Source organism: Musa acuminata, chromosome BXJ2-3, assembly GCF_036884655.1.
Source record: "Musa acuminata AAA Group cultivar baxijiao chromosome BXJ2-3, Cavendish_Baxijiao_AAA, whole genome shotgun sequence".
In the NCBI taxonomy this organism is placed as follows: Eukaryota; Viridiplantae; Streptophyta; class Magnoliopsida; order Zingiberales; family Musaceae; genus Musa; species Musa acuminata.
Genome location: NC_088340.1, coordinates 39,722,764 through 39,740,442, shown reverse-complemented (window position 1 = coordinate 39,740,442; position 17,679 = coordinate 39,722,764). Strand labels below are relative to the sequence as shown.

Sequence of the window (17,679 nt, the reverse complement as noted above, 5' to 3'; positions counted from 1 at the left end):
CTGGACAAGAATCTGTTCCTTTTATTCCAGTATTGCTTGTCAAGCATTAACCTCTCATTTCACTGTAGACAAATAGATTACTTTCTCTTCATTCTCGATGACAGTGTGGATGGTTCGGATCAGCTCTGCGGCACATGGCAAGAATGATAAGTACATCAGAGATGCAGCATTTAATGTAGCTTTAGCTTTCCAAAGGGAATGGAGGAATCAGATGCTCATTTCCTCCCACCCATCAACAAAGTGCTATGGGGATTACATGCAGTGAAAGCTTGGCTTCTTTTGGACAATCAAGTCGGTGAGGGCAGTAAGTGCCCCAAACATGAAGATAACTTCAAAGTCTCATCTGATGGGACCTGTTAGTATCCTTTTGCCGATGCTAATTGCATGGTGCTTTGATCGTGGGCATACTAATAGCTGTGTGCCTAATGCTTCTTTACTACCATATGAACAGCATGAACAAAGGTGATTATTTCCTCATGATGATGTCCAGGACTTCTATGTTATGATTTCTCTCGAGGGAAGAATGTCTTACTGGATGTGTCCCAAATTCTCATCCAACAAGTGAGCTTCTTTTTCTACCGCAGGATGCTATGATTAGATGCAAGTTTGACCACAGTGCTTGATGGAATGTGGAACACTAAATTCATCATCTAACTGGAGCTGAGCTTTTCTAAGAATGGAGAGTCCACCCACACAACCATGAAAGTGCAGATTGGGAATGACAAGTTAGAAACTTTCAGACCAACTTTTCCAATGATGTGACTACTGTTGTTAATCCAATCATGTATATGCATGTATATACAACTTGCTAACTGTACTAGAAAGTGATCTGCACAGATGGCCATGGTAACATTGATGTTTCAGCAATGTGAGTTTGGGTATAGAACAAGACACTTCATGAACTTTGAGATGAAAGAAAAATCCATGGAAATCAACAAAAAAAAAGAGGAACAGACAATAATGACAGATTGCAGAAAATGTGGCTACTAAATACTCCAAATTGGTGTTATTAAATCAACCCTTTTCCAATCCAGATATACTAGTGCATGCTTTTTGGTAAACCAAATGATTGATTATTGATTTCCTACACTTGCTTCAGTGTTTGACCAGCCAGCTTTGCATCATCAAGAGATTGGCTTAACCCGTATTCAAATGGATGGCCTTAACCCGACCCCTTGGCAGCCCTACTGATACCAACCCCTCACGACGCAACTCACGAATGAAGTCGCGAAACCATGGTACTGACTTAAATCGGCCTAATGTCTAGCGGCGGTCGACACAGAAACCGAACCGGGCCGAAGTCGAGCTGTAATACGCGTGGTTGGTTCAGCTCTGAGGTTTCACGCTCCTAAAACCCTAATTCCAAAGACACTTGCCAGCGCATCCAGAAGAGGGTTTTGATCCCCGAACCCCTGGGCGGCGATCTTCCATTATAATTCTCCGATGGCCACCGCTGCCGCTCTGAGGAACCCTAATTCGAGGCGACTCCTCCGCTTCTCGCCCGCCTCCCCTCTCATCTACTCATGCGGTCGCGGCGCGATCGTCGGCCCCGAGCCGCAATCTTTGCCTGGTCCCATTCTTGGGGGCGAGCCGGCGGCTGCGCATTGGTGGAAGAGGTCCATGGCCACCTTCACTCGGACGTAAGATTCCAGTGCCTCTCATTTGATACTTGTATCGTTTTCCTTCATGCGACGGGAATCTTGCTTCCTTAAAGTATTTTTGGAAATATGATCTTCCAATGAACGCTTGTGTTTCTTGAACTCGATGGAGAAATCTTGGGTTTTCTGATGTATTTGTTCGTTACTTATTTGGGAAGTTCAATAAGGTTGGTCCTTCAGACCATATTGTAAAGGAATCCAGTCGATTGATTGGATATATAGCTACTATTGGAGGAAACGTGGTCGGATTCCTTTGAGGAAAGTACCCTCCAACTGTAATGCAGCTCAGCATAACAACGTCCAGAACCTAGTGAAATCGCCTTTTCTGCTATTGGTGACGTGAAGGTAATGGATAGCCCTATATATGCGCTTGAAAACTGGACAAACTCAACATATAGATTGCCATGCCTGATACTTCTGTATTTCCATAATACCCTGCTCTTGGACTGGTTCCTGCTAGTGTCCAATTACATTACTTTTAACCTTATTATTGACCTATTGGAAAACATATTAAAACCCAGTTGTTGCTAACCTATTTTTTGTCAAAATAATATTTAACTTCTAGATTGCACTAGTCTAGAGCTAAGAAGCACGAGCACGTGATTTTGGTATATGTGTCCGTCTTCAACATGTGTCTGACACCCGTGTGTGATGCTACATTTTTGTGACCCTCATGTGAGGGTCATATGCTTCGCAAGAAAAGAACTCTGGAGATCGTTGCAAGGAAACGTATATCAATTCTATCTTGAGATTGTTAAATATTATTTGATATACTTAACTTTTATTTTGGATACTTAAATTTGGATGATTTTAATTGTTTTAACCTATATGATGATATCTATTTGTTCAAATTATTGAGTTTATAAAATTTAATTATAAATATTATAAAACTCATGCTAATTGAATTAATTATATATATATACATACATACATACATACATACATACATATACATACATTGTTAGGACTCTAGCTAGGAGAGTCCTAATTGAGAGGGATATTCATATAAAACCTATCTAAGCCGACCCCTATTAAAGAGGTGAAGAGGCCGGCTAGGGTTAGGAGGTTGTTTCTTAGAGAAGAATTAGGAGTTATAAAGGAATAGGAGTCTTATTGGGAGTTGGTTAGAAGTAGGAGTCTTGAGTAGGAGTCCTATTAGGAGTTGGTTAGAAGTAGGAGTCTTGAGTAAGAGTCCTATTAGGAGTTAGGGTTTAGAAGCCCTATAAATAGTCATGTATTCCACCTCTTTTCATAAGCAATAGATGAATCTTTTCTGCAGCCTTTGAGCAGCAACTTGGAGGGAGGAACCCCTATAGAGTTCCAAGGAGGCCGATCCCCTAAAAAGATCAACCCCAAGTTTAGAATCTGCAAGGGTTCTATCATACATACATGTATATATATAAATACATATATACACACACATGTCCTCGTTGTATCCGTGTCCTATTTTTTTAAAAAATTGTGTGTCATCATGTCCGTCTCCCATGTCTGTGTCTGTGCTTCATAGGTCTAGAGTAAGGTTCAAATTATTACATGAATATATTTTGAAAATTTTGTAATCAAATTAATGTGCTTCATATAGCAACTTTTCTAATTAACTTTCTTCACACTAGGAAGGATAACCCTTTGACTTTGTCATTCTAGGTTTTGGCACAAGGTTCTAGTGTGTGGTTATCCTGTCTGCTTTTTTCTTCAATTCTCAGGTTTACTTTGATGATGGCTGTTTCATGTTTAAGATCTGAAACCTTGTGACGTAGGCAAATCTATTGTTTGTTTTTTAGTTAGTCTTCTCTCACCAGCTATTCATCCAGAGCTTCTTAATTGAAGAGGATTTAAGTAGGGTCCATCATCTTGGAAGGAATGCTTCTTGGTTGATGTTATATTGTTTTGCTTTATAAACTTATTCTGTTTTACCTGGTACTAATTTTGCTGTTTTACTTGCAAGTTAGTTCGTTCAGGCAGCTAATCCAGTATGACAAATTCTCTGTCTCACGCTGCTTATAGAAAGACAACATAGGTTAAAAGATCTTTTAGCTAAAAATCTCGTATTTTTCTCTTGTTATCCCAGGAAACCTCATGTAAATGTTGGTACCATTGGGCATGTTGATCATGGCAAAACTACACTAACAGCAGCGATTACCAAGGTAAAGCTTGCCTTTTTAGGAGTTCAGATTTCTTTGAATTAGTTTTATTTTGGTTTGACTGTTGGTCTATTCTTTTTAGTATCTAACTCCTTAATTTCCGATGTTACAATTCCAAAGTTTTCTACGGTTGGTTGGGACAAAGTTGTAAATCTTTATTTTTTTTCCCTTCACTATTAGTTGAAAGCAGAGTTTATTATTGTCTTTTTCTCCAGGTTCTAGCTGAAGAGGGAAAAGCTAAAGCTGTTGCTTTTGATGAGATCGACAAAGCTCCTGAGGAGAAAGCTAGAGGAATTACCATTGCAACAGTCTGTACATCCTTTTCTTTTCTTCGCATCTGTCATGGCAAGTTTTATTTTTTATTTTTACAATGTGTTGATATTTCTTCTTTCTGCAGGCCCATGTGGAGTATGAAACAGCAAAACGACACTATGCCCATGTTGATTGCCCAGGACATGCTGATTATGTTAAGGTAAAGTGTGAAACCGTTTACTGTGTCTGATCTTAGCAACATCAGGATAATTGTTTGTACAACTGCAACTTTCTGGTCATGACAGTATTCGTAGCCTGCCAATTAGATGCCTAATTGGAGATATGTATTTGCGAAACATAACAGTATTTTAAGGATTCATTGCTTGAATTCTCAATTAAAGATTCTTGGAGGAGCAATTGTGGAAGCCAATTTTTGTAGGTAGGAAATGTTGATGCGTGTGCTTTTCCATTAGATACTGTCACAGTCACACTTGTCTTTTGAGGAGGGAACTAGTGTAACATGGATAGATACATGAGAGTTTGCTGACAGCAATTTCTCATGCTGGTTAGGGCTTAGATTGGACCAACTATTAGGAACTGGAGTGAGTCCTATCCCTGGAGCAAATATGGGCTTGTTTAACTGAGCTTATGAAAGGGCCTTTTGTAGCTTTTAAAGAAAAGGTTGCTTTTGCAAACATTTGGTTGTTTGGTGACACATTTTCAAACATTTTCAAAAGGGCTTTTGGAGAAAAGAGAAGTTAAAATAGTTACTTTTAGAGGAGGTTATGACTTCATAACTTGTTGTAAAGGGATTATTTATTTAACCCCTCTTGATTGCCACAATAATTGCTGTTGTCATCATGACAACCTTAAGTTTTGATCACTAGACATGCTGTTATTGTGATAGCAATGACCACTGGCAGTAGCTGTTATCATAATTTGTGACTATCATTACTGTTACCATCATCACTATTGCCTCATTGCACCACCTCCATCGCCATTGGTGATTGTTGCCATCATCATTCTTACTCATCATCATCACCACCATCACCAACAATGTCACTATGACTGCAATCATCCATCTCAATACTTCCACCAACAGTTTTTAATCACTACCGCTGCCATTGTCACTTTCTATAGTCGCATCGCTAACATTAACTTCATCATAGCTTTTGCTACCGCCATCGTGTTTATCACAATCACCACTTCTTCCACCTTCATTGCAACTGCCATTAATTTCATCACTACCATTCTCACTGCCAATAGTACAACCGTAACCATCATCAACTACTGCAATCATCACGGTGGCTGTGATCATCTGTCATCATCATATCGTTACCTTGCTCACATCACTTATTACCACCATTGTTACTTCTTATGCCATCACTGACCACCATCAGTATCACTACACCAACTGCTGTAACTATGGTCATCATGATTGAAAGCTCCATACAATCTTTTTTGCACTAAAATTATTACAACTCTTAACTGACCATCAATACTTTTGAACTTCAATTTTGTATCTAGACTATTGGAATTTTCTTTGATGGGCCTTTTTTCCTGGTATGACTAATGATTCAGAAATTTCAAGTCTAGCAACCTGAAACAGTTTCTAACACAAGTAGCTATTAGTAAGTCTTTTCCCTAGGGAAATCAATCTGTAGTTGTATAGTGTTGAAATCATCTCAAATTAATGTGTACTGGAGTGTCAACTGCTATATACTGAAATTACATAACTTTTACTTCTTGAAATTTTTACTCAATCTTAAAAATATGTTAAGGATATTAAGTACTGTTTTATTGTCATCAATTGATATTTGTGTTTGCTGTGAGTAGCTTATTTGCTTTACGAGTTATCATAAGGGTAACACCCTCTTTGTATTCTTCTCTAACATATTAACTAATACCTGGGAGAAAATTGAGTGAGAGGAAGAGTGTCTCTTTATTGTCTGCCTTATTGTTCTATCAATAAACAGAATATGATCACTGGAGCTGCTCAAATGGATGGTGGTATCCTTGTTGTATCAGCACCTGATGGACCAATGCCCCAAACAAAGGAGCATATTCTGCTTGCTCGCCAGGTATTACTCTTGTTTAATATAATTCCATGCTATTGAATTAGTCTTTTCATGGATAATCTGTCTGGTGTTTCTGTAGACTAATTCAGTTCTTTTTTATCTATTGCGCCTCATAGGTGGGTGTGCCATCACTTGTCTGCTTTCTGAACAAGGTTGATGCTGTTGATGATCCTGAGTTACTAGAGCTTGTAGAACTGGAGCTTCGAGGTATGCTGTTGCATGACACTATTTCTTTGTGAAAAAACTATTTCTGATAGATTGGTTATGCTTTATATTCTTTTGCTTATCTACAGAGCTGCTCAGCTTTTACAAGTTCCCTGGGGATGAGATTCCTATTATTCGAGGCTCAGCATTGTGCGCTTTGCAGGGAACAAATGAAGAAATTGGCAAACAGGCAATTCTAAAATTAATGGATGCAGTAGATGAATACATACCAGATCCAATACGTCAGCTTGACAAGCCATTTCTCATGCCAATTGAAGATGTGTTTTCAATACAGGTCAATAGCATGTTACTTTGATATGCATCTAAACTAGACTTATCATTTGGGAACTAATTGGAATTTTGAGCAGTTTTTATTGTATGATCTTTATTTTCTTTTGCTTGCACTATATGTTATCTAGGGAACAGGAAAATTTCTCGACTTAATGATGACATTTCTGCATGAAATATTCTTATTCGTCTTTAAGTGAAGATAGTAGATTTTAGGAATTATGACATATTCTGGATTTTATGGCTGATTGTGGACAACCTCTAGGTAGCCCTTTACAAAATGGAAAAGAATTTGTTGATAACTTGTCTGTTAATTTTATTTTGAGGGTTAAATTGGTAAGCCTAAAAAATCGCTATCAGTGTAATGCCATTCATCAGCCAACTGAAATAAGAGAACATGCCAACCATAGATCAACTTTATAATTGATTTCATGGTTAGAATTTAGAACTGATCCATTGATTGAAGCTTTTGTTTTCTTTATGTTGTGTCCCTTAAAATTTTTTTTGTTAAGAAATTTATTGTTATTTCCTGCTTGATGTTGTTCAGATTCTACTTATCTGATCTTACTTTGGTGAAGGTATTGTGGAACTTAAAGGTTCTTTTGGATGGTCTTTATGCCTACAGGGACGTGGAACTGTTGTTACTGGCCGTATTGAGCAAGGAACAATTAAAACCGGAGACGATGTTGAAGTTTTAGGGTTGACACAGGTGAAAAAATAGTCCGTCAAGATTCTCGAGAATCATCTGCATTTGGATCTGCTCCTGGATTTTCTTTTTTGTAGGAAATTTGAACTTTCTTTCTTAACTGTCTTTTATCTGAAATGTTAATTGAAATTTCATTGTCTATTTCACATCATTTACCTTCATTTATAAATAGAAATTGTATGACTGATCCAAAATTTTGTGTTTGTATTAGAAAGGAACCAGTATTTCATACTCTAACTTTTGAAATAGTTGCTTCTAGTACGATTCTGATATTAAATAAGACAACATATTTTATGAATTCAGGTTGCATTAATGATTCTTCATCCTTTCCTTTTTAGGTTGCTCATTATTATTTTAGAAATATATTGGATATAGTTAATGTATTTTTTTCTGTAATCAGAGTGGGCCTCTGAAAACTACTGTTACTGGTGTTGAAATGTTCAAGAAGATATTGGATCATGGACAGGTAAGTAAATAACTTGCCATTTTATTTTGTTTTGATATGCCTCTTCAGAATAGATTGTAAGGTTTTGCCCCATGTAGGCTGGTGACAATGTTGGCCTTCTTTTACGTGGGCTGAAACGTGGAGATGTGCAACGAGGGCAGGTTAGCATCGATTGTCATAATGTTCCTGTGGACTGTTAGCAGTGCCATCAACCTTTGATGTTGCAACATTTCACAGCAACTAAATATTACAGTATGACACTCATGAGCAATGGCAATACACAAACTTTTTTACTATCTCTTCTCTTCAGTTGTTAACATGTATCGCCAAAGTAGGTGTACATGATAAAGTAAACCTTGACTTGGCTTCAGTTTTAGGTTAACTCATGTAGTAATTTTTTCTAAACATGTGGTTAAATGGAGATACGGTTGTTGAAATTATTGTAGGTAGTATGCAAGCCTGGTACATTAAAGACTTGCAAGAAATTTGAGGCAGAAATTTATGTGCTTACGAAGGATGAAGGTGGTCGCCACACTGCATTTTTCTCAAATTACATGCCCCAGTTCTTCTTGAGAACTGCAGATGTTACTGGTAAAGTTGAGCTCCCTGAGAATGTAAAGATGGTGATGCCCGGTGATAACGTCACAGCTACTTTCGAATTGATATCGCCTGTTCCTCTTGAAGCAGGTAATTTTATCTTGGTGTATCTACACAATAATGAAAGGCAATTTTTCTGATAAAAATCTTTTCTCAATGTCTTTCACAACTTACATTGATATTTATACCAGGAAAAATGATACAAATAGATCATTTTGACAAACTAATTATGATAAATTGGCGTTTTTGTGATTTCAATATTGACCTGCATGTTTGCAAGATTATGGACCTGGCATTACCACAATCATATAGAAAAACTGGTCTAGAGTAATTCACTTTTAGCTCTTCATGGAGTAGTAGCTTATACAGAATTTTCCTTGTATGCATTTGCCAGAACTTCTGCTGGAAGGGCTTGAAATAGTGCCTATTTTGGATATATTCCAAATCTTTCAAGTTTAGGTAGTCTAATTCAAGTTCCTATAAATTATGTATTTATAACTTATCTGTTTGTGGATTTTACTATTTCATCAACTATAGCATTTTTTTGAGGACAGATCTGAAATGTGGTGACTAAATTGGCGTGTCTTGACCTAGTATTTAATTCTGAAACTTGTGTATCTGCAAAAGTGGTTTGGATTAATTTTCACTGCTGCCATGTGGCTAGTAAAACCATAGTTTCTTTTCTTCTTTTAATTTCAGCATGCACCAACACATGATGGTCATGTGCATGCTTGAGGGAGAGGAAGTTATGTCACAGTTAAATTTATGGTCTTCGAAATCTATGAATGACATCATGTTGTTTGGAGTTGGGTGCCCTGATCTTTTTTTCGTCATTGAGCTGTGTAATTTAATATTTCTAGTTAAATCAAGAACATTTAAATATCTTTTTATTGTTTATTGTAAGATCTTTTTAGGTTCCTCTCAAAGCTTTCCTTGTATCAGTAATCCTAATTGATAGCTAGTGTGAAACATTGTAGATGTCATTTGACTTAGTACATGAAAGTAGGAGATGAATCATAAGGGGAAGAAAGATCTTTTATCCATTTATTTAGTTTTCATAATCATAGTAATTTTATTATTTTTTGTTCCAAAAATTGGCTTCTTTCCTTTTTATCCTTGGAAAACTCTCCATTCCACTGATGGGTCCACCTCAGATTGATATGTGAGGAATATGTAGGAAATATAGATTTTATATGGATCTGTTGTGCTATCCCTTTCATGCTCAATGTTTCCACTTGCTTTATCCAGAAGAGATTGCATGTAAATAAGATAAACTGTTTTAATATGTTTGAATCGAGAACGGCAAGGCTGCATGATGAACATAATAATAACTTTGTTTCATGGTCCAGGACAAAGATTTGCCCTCCGGGAAGGAGGGAGGACAGTTGGTGCAGGAGTTGTATCCAAAGTGATCAGCTGAGTTTCTTCCACGGTAGCAGCATAGCTTCTTCTTCTTCGCCCCCACAAAGAAATTGCAAGTTGTTGTTGTTGTTGAAACATGCAATTTAGGTAGATGAGAATTGGTATGGTATACCAAATTTGTTCGTTCTCTTAAAATGCATCAACGGTAATCTGGGGATCTCAATTTTTTGGCATTTGGATGAATCAACTAAAGAGCTGAGTATGTGTGAGCCTTCGTCGTCAATAATCACCACATATTGATTCGTTATTGACCAGCTGTATGATAGTGAGTGGGGTTCTTGTGATGTGTGTCGTTGCCTTGCATGCTTGTAGACATGACATTTAATTCGGCACCGTATAGGCTACGTTATCGGTGGGACCCTTTTGTATGTGGTGAGTTGGCACAAGAATTATATTTGCTTGTTGGATATGAAGGCTTTGCTTCTTTGCACGGGTATCGAGTTGTATGTTTTCTTGTTGAAACCAATACTAGTCACGGTGTTAGAACCGTTCCCGAATCCATTGATCGGGCTAATTATAAATTTTTTTTTGTAGTTCTTATGTTTAAAAAAATATTAAAATTTTTATATTTATGTAAGTGAAATATTTAATTTTTTTTTTATGTCGTCGATTCTACTAACGAAAAATATTACATGTGTTGTCACTGTATGAAAAAAAAGGGATTAAAAGATAATTTCATAGTTATTCTTATCATCTAAATATGTTAATTTTACGTAAGCATAACTTTTGTGAAAGTTTTGTTATCCTTCTACGGTTTTGTTATCCTCTCGGATGATCTTATTAACTTTCGAAGGCTTGTTCGCTGAGGATGGTCGTCATCTTGTTGATGTTGTTTGAAAGATAGTCATGAATCTTGTTATTGGCGATGATGATAACAAAGACTTTGAAGTTGCAAAAGTTGTCGACCTCCTTCTCGAAGATCGTCGATAGCAATACTCCCTCAAATCAAAGGTTAAGATATTTAAGCGATGGTAAGCGAAGGGCAATATCCAGGAATGGGCCGACAAAGTGGTTGTTGCTAGTGTCAAGCTCGTGGACTTTGAGACGGGAGATGTTTTGGACGATGATACCGGAAAAGCGATTGAAGTTGATGTAGAGGATGACAGCGTTAATCAAGAGATCGAGCTTTGTGGGGAGGTACATGATAATATCGATGCCATTAAGGTCGATGCTAGCGACAACGTTGATTAAGGGGTTGTCAGGCATTGTGGTGAAGAAGATGTCAGTGATAGCCGCACATGTTAGGGTCGACCCAGTTACCGGTTAAGTCATGGGGATCGAGGAACATGACCTTTTTCTATGCCCTTAGAGTAACGTAAGCATGACATAGGCAAGGATTGGTGACGACGACACCGATCTCAACATCGAATTTAAAATTCGATCTCAACAAGAGGGCCAAGAACTAATGATGCGCGATGGAGATAGCCTCGACGTTAAAGAGAATCGAGGAAAGGCAATAGAGGAATGAGAAGCAGAGCCAAAGTTAGAGGGGAGGACGAAGCCCGAGAAATTATCCTTTTGTGAAATTAATATTTTTAGATGATGAGAACAACGACTACGAAATTATTTTTTTCTCTTCTTTAGTATCATTTTCAGTATGCATGATATTTTAAATATTTTATTTTCGTAAGTATAGAAATCTCAATATAATCTTTTAAAATATAATAATCAGAATGCTAAATATAACTAATTACAAGGGATAATATATAATTAGCACCGGCAATAGCAGATCGAGTCGGATTCGGGTCGAGTGGTGTTGTTATCGGGTTCGATTTGCTACTCTCCAACCCAACCCTCAGCCTGCACTCTCCTCCCCGCCCTCTTTATGTCGATCTATACTTCGCATCCATACTCCATCGGGCATTCTGTCGGACAACGTCCGGGCAGCACCCATGAATGAGCACATTGTCGTCACAGAAACCACATCCCTTTCGCGCATTCTACCGAACACCATCTGGGCAGCATCCAAGATGACATGGTCGCAACATCAACCACATCTCCATGAAGACGAAGAGCGAATTCCATGTTCCAATTCATTTTGCCTTTTTCTGAGAATTTATCGTGGATTGATCTGATGAAATGTGCAGCTGCCCAGAGCATGGCCAAGAAGTATATAACTGGAACAACACGATGTCGAGCATCTTATGAACGCAACTACAGTATACCTGCAGTCTTTGCCCACATCCACCTCCCGAATCTTGAATGGCGTAACCATTCCGAATCCAGCTTCCGTCTTCCCATCCCATACGCTGGTAGATGCTGCGAACTCCCACTGGATCATGATCTTGCAACCGAGACTTGAACTCTGGACGGAGTGGTAGGGCTCGCCGCCACGGAGTTCTTGACGAGCGGGATGAGCGACTGCACCACGTCCGTCATGAGAGGGCGGTAATCCGCTTCCGACTGCACGCAAACAGCAGCAATGGCTGCAACCTGCGACATCAACACGCCATCAATTACCATCACCTGTGGAACAAGCAGCTGCAAGCTTGGAATCCGAAGGGTCGGTCTTTTGCTCACACCTGAATCAGCTCCTTCTTCGAGAACTGGCCACGCAGTGCTGGATCCACCATTTCCACCACTTTCTCTCTGTTGGTCAGCCGAGGAAGAGCCTGCCGTGCCATTAGCAGCAGATAGGAGAGATCAGAGGAGTCGACCTTCGCACGTTTCTCACGACACAGGTATGAGTTGCAGCCAGAGATTTCAGCGAGATAGGAAACAGAGAACGGGAGGGTTACCAACCCATGAGACTAAGACATGCTCCCCGGGAGGCCTCCCAGGATCCACCGGCACTCTCCCTGTCAAAAGCTCAAGCAGAACAACGCCGTAGCTGTAAACATCCGACTTCGTCGTCAACTTGCCCGTCGACGCATACCTGCACCACCAAACCGGTCTCCCTGAGACGGGTCGAGCAAACCCAGACGAGGAACTCAAAACACAGACTCCGATCTCACTCACTCCGGCGCGACGTATCCCGTAGTCCCCAGCACTCGGGTGAGCACCTGGCCATTGATCTTGTCGGAGCCGACCTTGGCCATGCCGAAGTCCGACACCTTGGCCCTGCAGTCGTGGTCCAAAAGGATGTTGCTGCACTTGAAATCCCTGTGGATGACGGCGGGGACGGTGCGCTCGTGCAGGAACTCGAGCGCCCGGGCGCAGTCCAGTGCGATCCGAAGCCTCGTCCACCAGTCGAGAGGCTTGTGGCTCTGTTTCCTCGAGGTGGGGTGGAGGTGGTGTTGCAGGCTGCCATTGGGCATGTACTCGAACACCAGCAGCCGATGCTGTTGGTCGGCGCAGTAACCGAGCAGGCCGACCAAGTAACCGGAGTGCAGTCGGCTCAGAAGATCAACCTGCAAAATTTCTAGGTTGGGTGAAGGGAAGCATCGAAAGAAGAAGAAGTTGAGAGGTCGATTACCTCTGTTCTGAAGTCTCTCTCCCCTTGCTTGTCTTCCCTGCGCAGCAGCTTAATGGCCGCCACCGTCCCATCACACAGAGTTCCTCTGAACACCACCCCAAATCCACCGTTTCCGATCACATTGTTCTCGCCGAACCCATCCGTGGCCAGTTCCAGCTCCCTGTAAGTGAACACCTGCCCTCTCCTCTGCCTGGCCTGCATCGGACACCCCAGCTTTCCCCCATGGATGCAACTCCTCACATCTATTAGACCACACAAGCCCAAGCGGATGAAAGCGATGCTCAACCATGACACGGAACCCGACACGGGAGGAAGCAAGTCGACCTACCTGGGCTATAGGCGATGGCGTTGGCGCCGCCATTAGCGGAGTACACAGGCATCTGCATCCGGTCGAAACTGCCTTTCCGGAAGCTGCTGTTGCAGCTGCTCATGTTTCTGCTCTTCCTGGCCTTGGCTCGGCAGACCTTGACCAGCAGCAGAGCGGCCACGGCCACGAGGATGAGCAACAGGAGAGGCACGACGATTAGGACGACGGCGTTGGAGGCGAGAAAGGCTTGGCCGCCGCCACGGGCAGCTTGGTGGTCATGGTGCAGCAATGACGGAGGAGGAGGAGGAGGAGGCGGCACGGGGTAGGCCTCCATGTGGTGTCAACAGGAGGACGGGAGAGGTGGAGGCGATAAGGGAGGTGCGGGCTGCCGGGCTTCGACAAGCTTGGTCATATGGCAGAGGAATTGGGAGGACGTCCAGTGGGAGCGTGAAGACGACGTACCAAGTCGCATATGAATCCAAGGTCGTTTCACATGCACTGCGCGCCCACCATCACTGCGTCAATCCTTTCCCCTCGTCCGCTCTCGTGATCTCTTCCCCTTTTTCTTTATTCGCAAGCACTCCATCCACCTCCTTGTCTCGTTGTTCCCTTGCGACTGCCCTCTCCTTCTACCCATTCAACCGCTCCCATTAATGTAGAATGCCCGTCGCTCAGGTTGCGTAGTAAATGTATGCTGCTGCTACTGCCGCTGATATTTCAAGGATTGGGACCATAACCAACTTCCATCCCCACCAACTAAATTAACCGTATCATTACAACATTTTCATCTTCGCTTTTGATCATCTCAGTCAAAAAACACAAAACCATTAGATTCCATCATCGAGTGAGAGATCACCTTCTCTTTGACACCGCAGCTACATGGTAGCGAGTGATGAAACAGCTGGGAATAGAACAAGAGAGACGGAGGAGAAAAGGAATCAGGATAGAGTGGTGAAGAGAAAGTTAAGTGCCTGGGTTTTCCAGCACCTGGCACATTGACACCTCCGACATGTAATGAAAGAGAAGGCCGGACATGGTTTGTTGTCGCCGGTTCATGTCGTCTTCCCAAAACGATGCTTCCTTCCTTTACTTTCTGCAAACGCAACGCATGATTGATCGATGCTTCGATGGCGATGGCTGTCTCGTGTGCATTTTACGTGCTACCATGACGCAACTCAGTACGAAGTGAAGTCCCGTTAGGGCAATTAAGGAGACGCACTTGATTAGCGCTCTCCAATTAAGGAGACGCACTTGAGAGCCAAGCTTTCGGTTCACGGAGCAGTCAACAAGAATGCACTGTCAGTAAGCTGAGGCTGATCACGAATAGACAGACTGAAGCCAAAAGAAACTGATGTTGTATCAACGAGCTGAGACCGAGGTGCCCCAATTAGGACAACAAAGCTGCACTGTCAAGTCTCCTCCTCCCTCTCATTCACCTCCCACCATAACTGCGCCGTGGATCCCGTCGTGTCGCTGTCAGCACAACTCGCTTGCTTGCGCAGTCCTCGTTCGAGTGCCCCAGTGGCGCGGGCAGCGATGCACACGGCGCTGTTCTGGTCCAGTAAGCTTCTGCATTCCGCCACGCTGTGCTTCGTTCGGTCCCCCCCGCCCCCAAAAATGAAATGTTGGCTCGCTTTGCCTGCGAAACGAGACTGGGAATTGTCCTCTCTGTCACGGGAAAACCATCCATCAGAAACAGAGTCACCGTCAGAGCAAACAGTAATCACCGCAGCAGCAGCTGATGCAGAGAGGCTAAAGCTAACCAAGCTTAAGAAAGCACTGCGCCTGCCCAGATTTGCGTGGGGAAATCCATGTACAGATAGCCGGAGGGCCCCCATCGCTTGAGAGACGACTCCAACTCCCATCACCAGCATCGATCAGCCACCGCAGACTGCGGGCAAATGCCGGAGTTTTCATTCTAAACGTTCTTCCACTTGGCCTTAAGGGTTTTCCCAGAACTAATTTACGTGATTTGACGCAAAATCGATAATTACAACATCTCTGTTTCCTTTTGTTTCATCTGAATCAAATCTTCGTTAGACGACCCGAATAAGAACGGACGTGCCTCGCCGGTCCTCCTCCTCCCAGAAGCCGCCGCCGCCGGTGGCGGCCGAGGGCCAACAGACTCCGTCGCATCCATCCTCCGATGACGAGGCCGTAGGCGCCTTCGCCCGGTCCTTCGGCGTCTACTTTCCCTGTGCCTCCACCCAGGTGCAACTCCGCTCGCCCAACGTCGCCGAGCTGCTCCGCCTAGTAAAGGAGCTCCTGAAGGAGATCGGTACCGAGGGTGACGAGCTCGCGCGGGCCGGCGACCGGAAAGAGCGCCCGCAGACGGAGAACCGAGCGCTGCGGGACGAACCCGAGGGTTCGAGGTCTAAGATACGGAGCGGCGAAGAGGAAAGCCAGCGCAGTGAGAGGACGGTAAGGGACCTCGAGACAGAGTTGGACGAGCTGAAGAAGGCGTTGTCGGAGCACCTTCGCCCGGTCCTTCGGCTTCTACTTTCCCTGCGCCTCCGCTCCTGTGCAACTCCGCTTGCCCAACGTCGCCGAGCTGCTCCGCCTGGTGGAGGAGCTCCAGGACAAGGAGTCCCTGCTCCGCATCCAGCTCCTGGAGCAGAGGCTCTTCGAGGAGAACGTCGCTATCATCCCCTTCCTCAAGGAGCAGAAGCTCCGAGAATTGCGCCTCGATTAACGAAACTTTAATTTAGGCAAAACAAAAAGAAACGAAAGAGAAAATGCAATTCTCGTTTTACTGATTTGGCGTCGCAGGCAATTAGCCTGGTTTTCTACGTCGAGACATATCGTCGAACAAGTTATCTGCAAGAAAATGAGAAAAACAGAAGCCACGAGAGCCAGCTGACGCATGGTTTTCTTTCTTCCCCCACGCCAAGAAGCAGAGCAAATGCCCAGCTGCTTTCATTCTGACGGTCCCTCGCTTATCTGAAACGGAGACAGCAGCCATATTTGTCTGTTTACGAAGGTCACGTTCCCTGCGAGTCGTCGGCATGGGCGAAGCCAAGAGGGTCCCCCAGCAATAATGAGGCTGGCTGGAAGAAATGACGCCGGCCGATGTGTCCCTTTCCGCCATTAGAGAGCAGAGAAGACGACGCAACGGCAGGAGCCTCATTCCCTCAGAATGTGAGCCAAGACGGAAAGCTCGACGGCCTCCTTCTTGTACCGCGGCACGCGACGCCATTGCTCCTTTTGCTCCAATAGCTCCTCTTCTCTCGCAGGCTTGCGACGCCGAAGAAATGAGACCATGAACGTGGCTCCGTAACAGCCACAGATTGTTCTTTGATCTTTTGATTGATTCAATCATCGATGAAAAATAATATTTGTAATTATTCCTTTCACGATTTTTTAATATAATAATCATATTATTCTTAGTAATTAGGTTTGATGTGTGAACGAAACTATAAAATAAATATTTTTAAAATTAAATACTATATAAAAGATAAATTCTGAGGAGATATTTCACAATTACTTTTTTTTGTTATAGATTTCGACGTTTTTTTATAAAAATATTTTTTAAAATAATAATATTATAAGACAGTTATGAACATTGAATAATTTTGAGATCAAATTTTATGGATTATGAGTGTTGCGTAATTAAAAAACAATATATATATATATATATATATAATATATGAAATTACTAATAAAAATAAAAACATCCATGAATAAAATAGATATTGCTAGAAAAATATGATATGAGCATATGGATTTATGAATACGGTAATTAATAAATTTAAAAAATAATAAAAATTATTAATAAAATTTTAATTATTTTAAATTTAACTAGACATGTGATTTTTTTTTATGAATCTCAATAATAATAAAATAGCCATATACCGATCTCAAAAAAGTTGAGGTTACAATCTTATTATTATTATTATTATTGTTGTTGTTGGTGTTATATAATATAATATACTTTTATATTATAAATAATTTACATGGAACTGGTTGGACCGCTTGGCCCGATGACCCAACTGGGCTGGGCCAAATGGTTTGAGAGGCATGGCGGGAGAGAACCCGCGAGGTTGGGATCCTCTTCAATAGTTGCAAGGATTTCGTTGTGATCGGACGGCTACTGTGTGAGATGATGATTGGACTCGACCCGTCATGGGGAAGCCACGGCAGAATTGTACACGATCATTTATAAGGCT

The 17,679-nt window shown here is 41.9% G+C and overlaps 2 protein-coding genes across 5 annotated transcripts; one reads left to right on the top strand and one right to left on the bottom strand.

The window, feature by feature from the left end:
- The first annotated feature begins 1,304 nt into the window (after window positions 1-1,304).
- LOC135608192 (elongation factor Tu, mitochondrial-like) lies at window positions 1,305-10,198 on the top strand. Of its 2 annotated transcripts, XM_065100804.1 has the most exons (12): window positions 1,313-1,640; window positions 3,727-3,802; window positions 4,015-4,107; window positions 4,197-4,271; window positions 6,028-6,132; window positions 6,246-6,336; window positions 6,423-6,628; window positions 7,247-7,330; window positions 7,728-7,793; window positions 7,871-7,933; window positions 8,219-8,459; window positions 9,719-10,198. In XM_065100804.1, the coding sequence occupies exons 1-12, from the start codon at window positions 1,444-1,446 to the stop codon at window positions 9,787-9,789; spliced, it is 1,368 nt and encodes a 455-aa protein (XP_064956876.1). In that variant the 5' UTR covers window positions 1,313-1,443; the 3' UTR covers window positions 9,790-10,198. The 2 variants fall into 2 exon arrangements, 1 of the variants encoding a protein (XP_064956876.1); XR_010485446.1 differs by lacking the exon at window positions 9,719-10,198 and having other exon boundaries at window positions 1,305-1,640; window positions 7,871-8,024; window positions 8,219-8,357.
- Window positions 10,199-11,863: 1,665 nt separating this feature from the next.
- Window positions 11,864-16,692, bottom strand: LOC135608191 (probable serine/threonine-protein kinase PBL7). Of its 3 annotated transcripts, none has more exons than XM_065100802.1 (7): window positions 15,277-16,692; window positions 13,535-15,181; window positions 13,207-13,448; window positions 12,750-13,141; window positions 12,534-12,666; window positions 12,314-12,403; window positions 11,864-12,224 (listed from the first exon to the last, which is right to left on the bottom strand). In XM_065100802.1, the coding sequence occupies exons 2-7, from the start codon at window positions 13,845-13,847 to the stop codon at window positions 12,069-12,071; spliced, it is 1,326 nt and encodes a 441-aa protein (XP_064956874.1). In that variant the 5' UTR covers window positions 13,848-15,181; window positions 15,277-16,692; the 3' UTR covers window positions 11,864-12,068. The 3 variants fall into 3 exon arrangements, with proteins under 3 accessions (XP_064956874.1, XP_064956875.1, XP_064956872.1); XM_065100803.1 differs by having other exon boundaries at window positions 13,535-15,859; window positions 15,944-16,692; XM_065100800.1 differs by having other exon boundaries at window positions 13,535-16,692.
- Between the last annotated feature and the right edge of the window lie 987 nt (window positions 16,693-17,679).

Coding starts and splice junctions, on each gene's coding strand:
- LOC135608192 (XM_065100804.1), top strand. CDS start 1,444: ATGGCCACCGCTGCCGCTCTGAGGAACCCTAATTCGAGGCGACTCCTC. Junction 4,108..4,196: donor GAGGAATTACCATTGCAACA/GTCTGTACATCC, acceptor TTCTTTCTGCAG/GCCCATGTGGAGTATGAAAC. Junction 7,934..8,218: donor GAGATGTGCAACGAGGGCAG/GTTAGCATCGAT, acceptor AAATTATTGTAG/GTAGTATGCAAGCCTGGTAC.
- LOC135608191 (XM_065100800.1), bottom strand. CDS start 13,847: ATGGAGGCCTACCCCGTGCCGCCTCCTCCTCCTCCTCCTCCGTCATTG. Junction 13,449..13,534: donor CGCCATCGCCTATAGCCCAG/GTAGGTCGACTT, acceptor GTGGTCTAATAG/ATGTGAGGAGTTGCATCCAT. Junction 12,667..12,749: donor ACGGGATACGTCGCGCCGGA/GTGAGTGAGATC, acceptor TTGGTGGTGCAG/GTATGCGTCGACGGGCAAGT.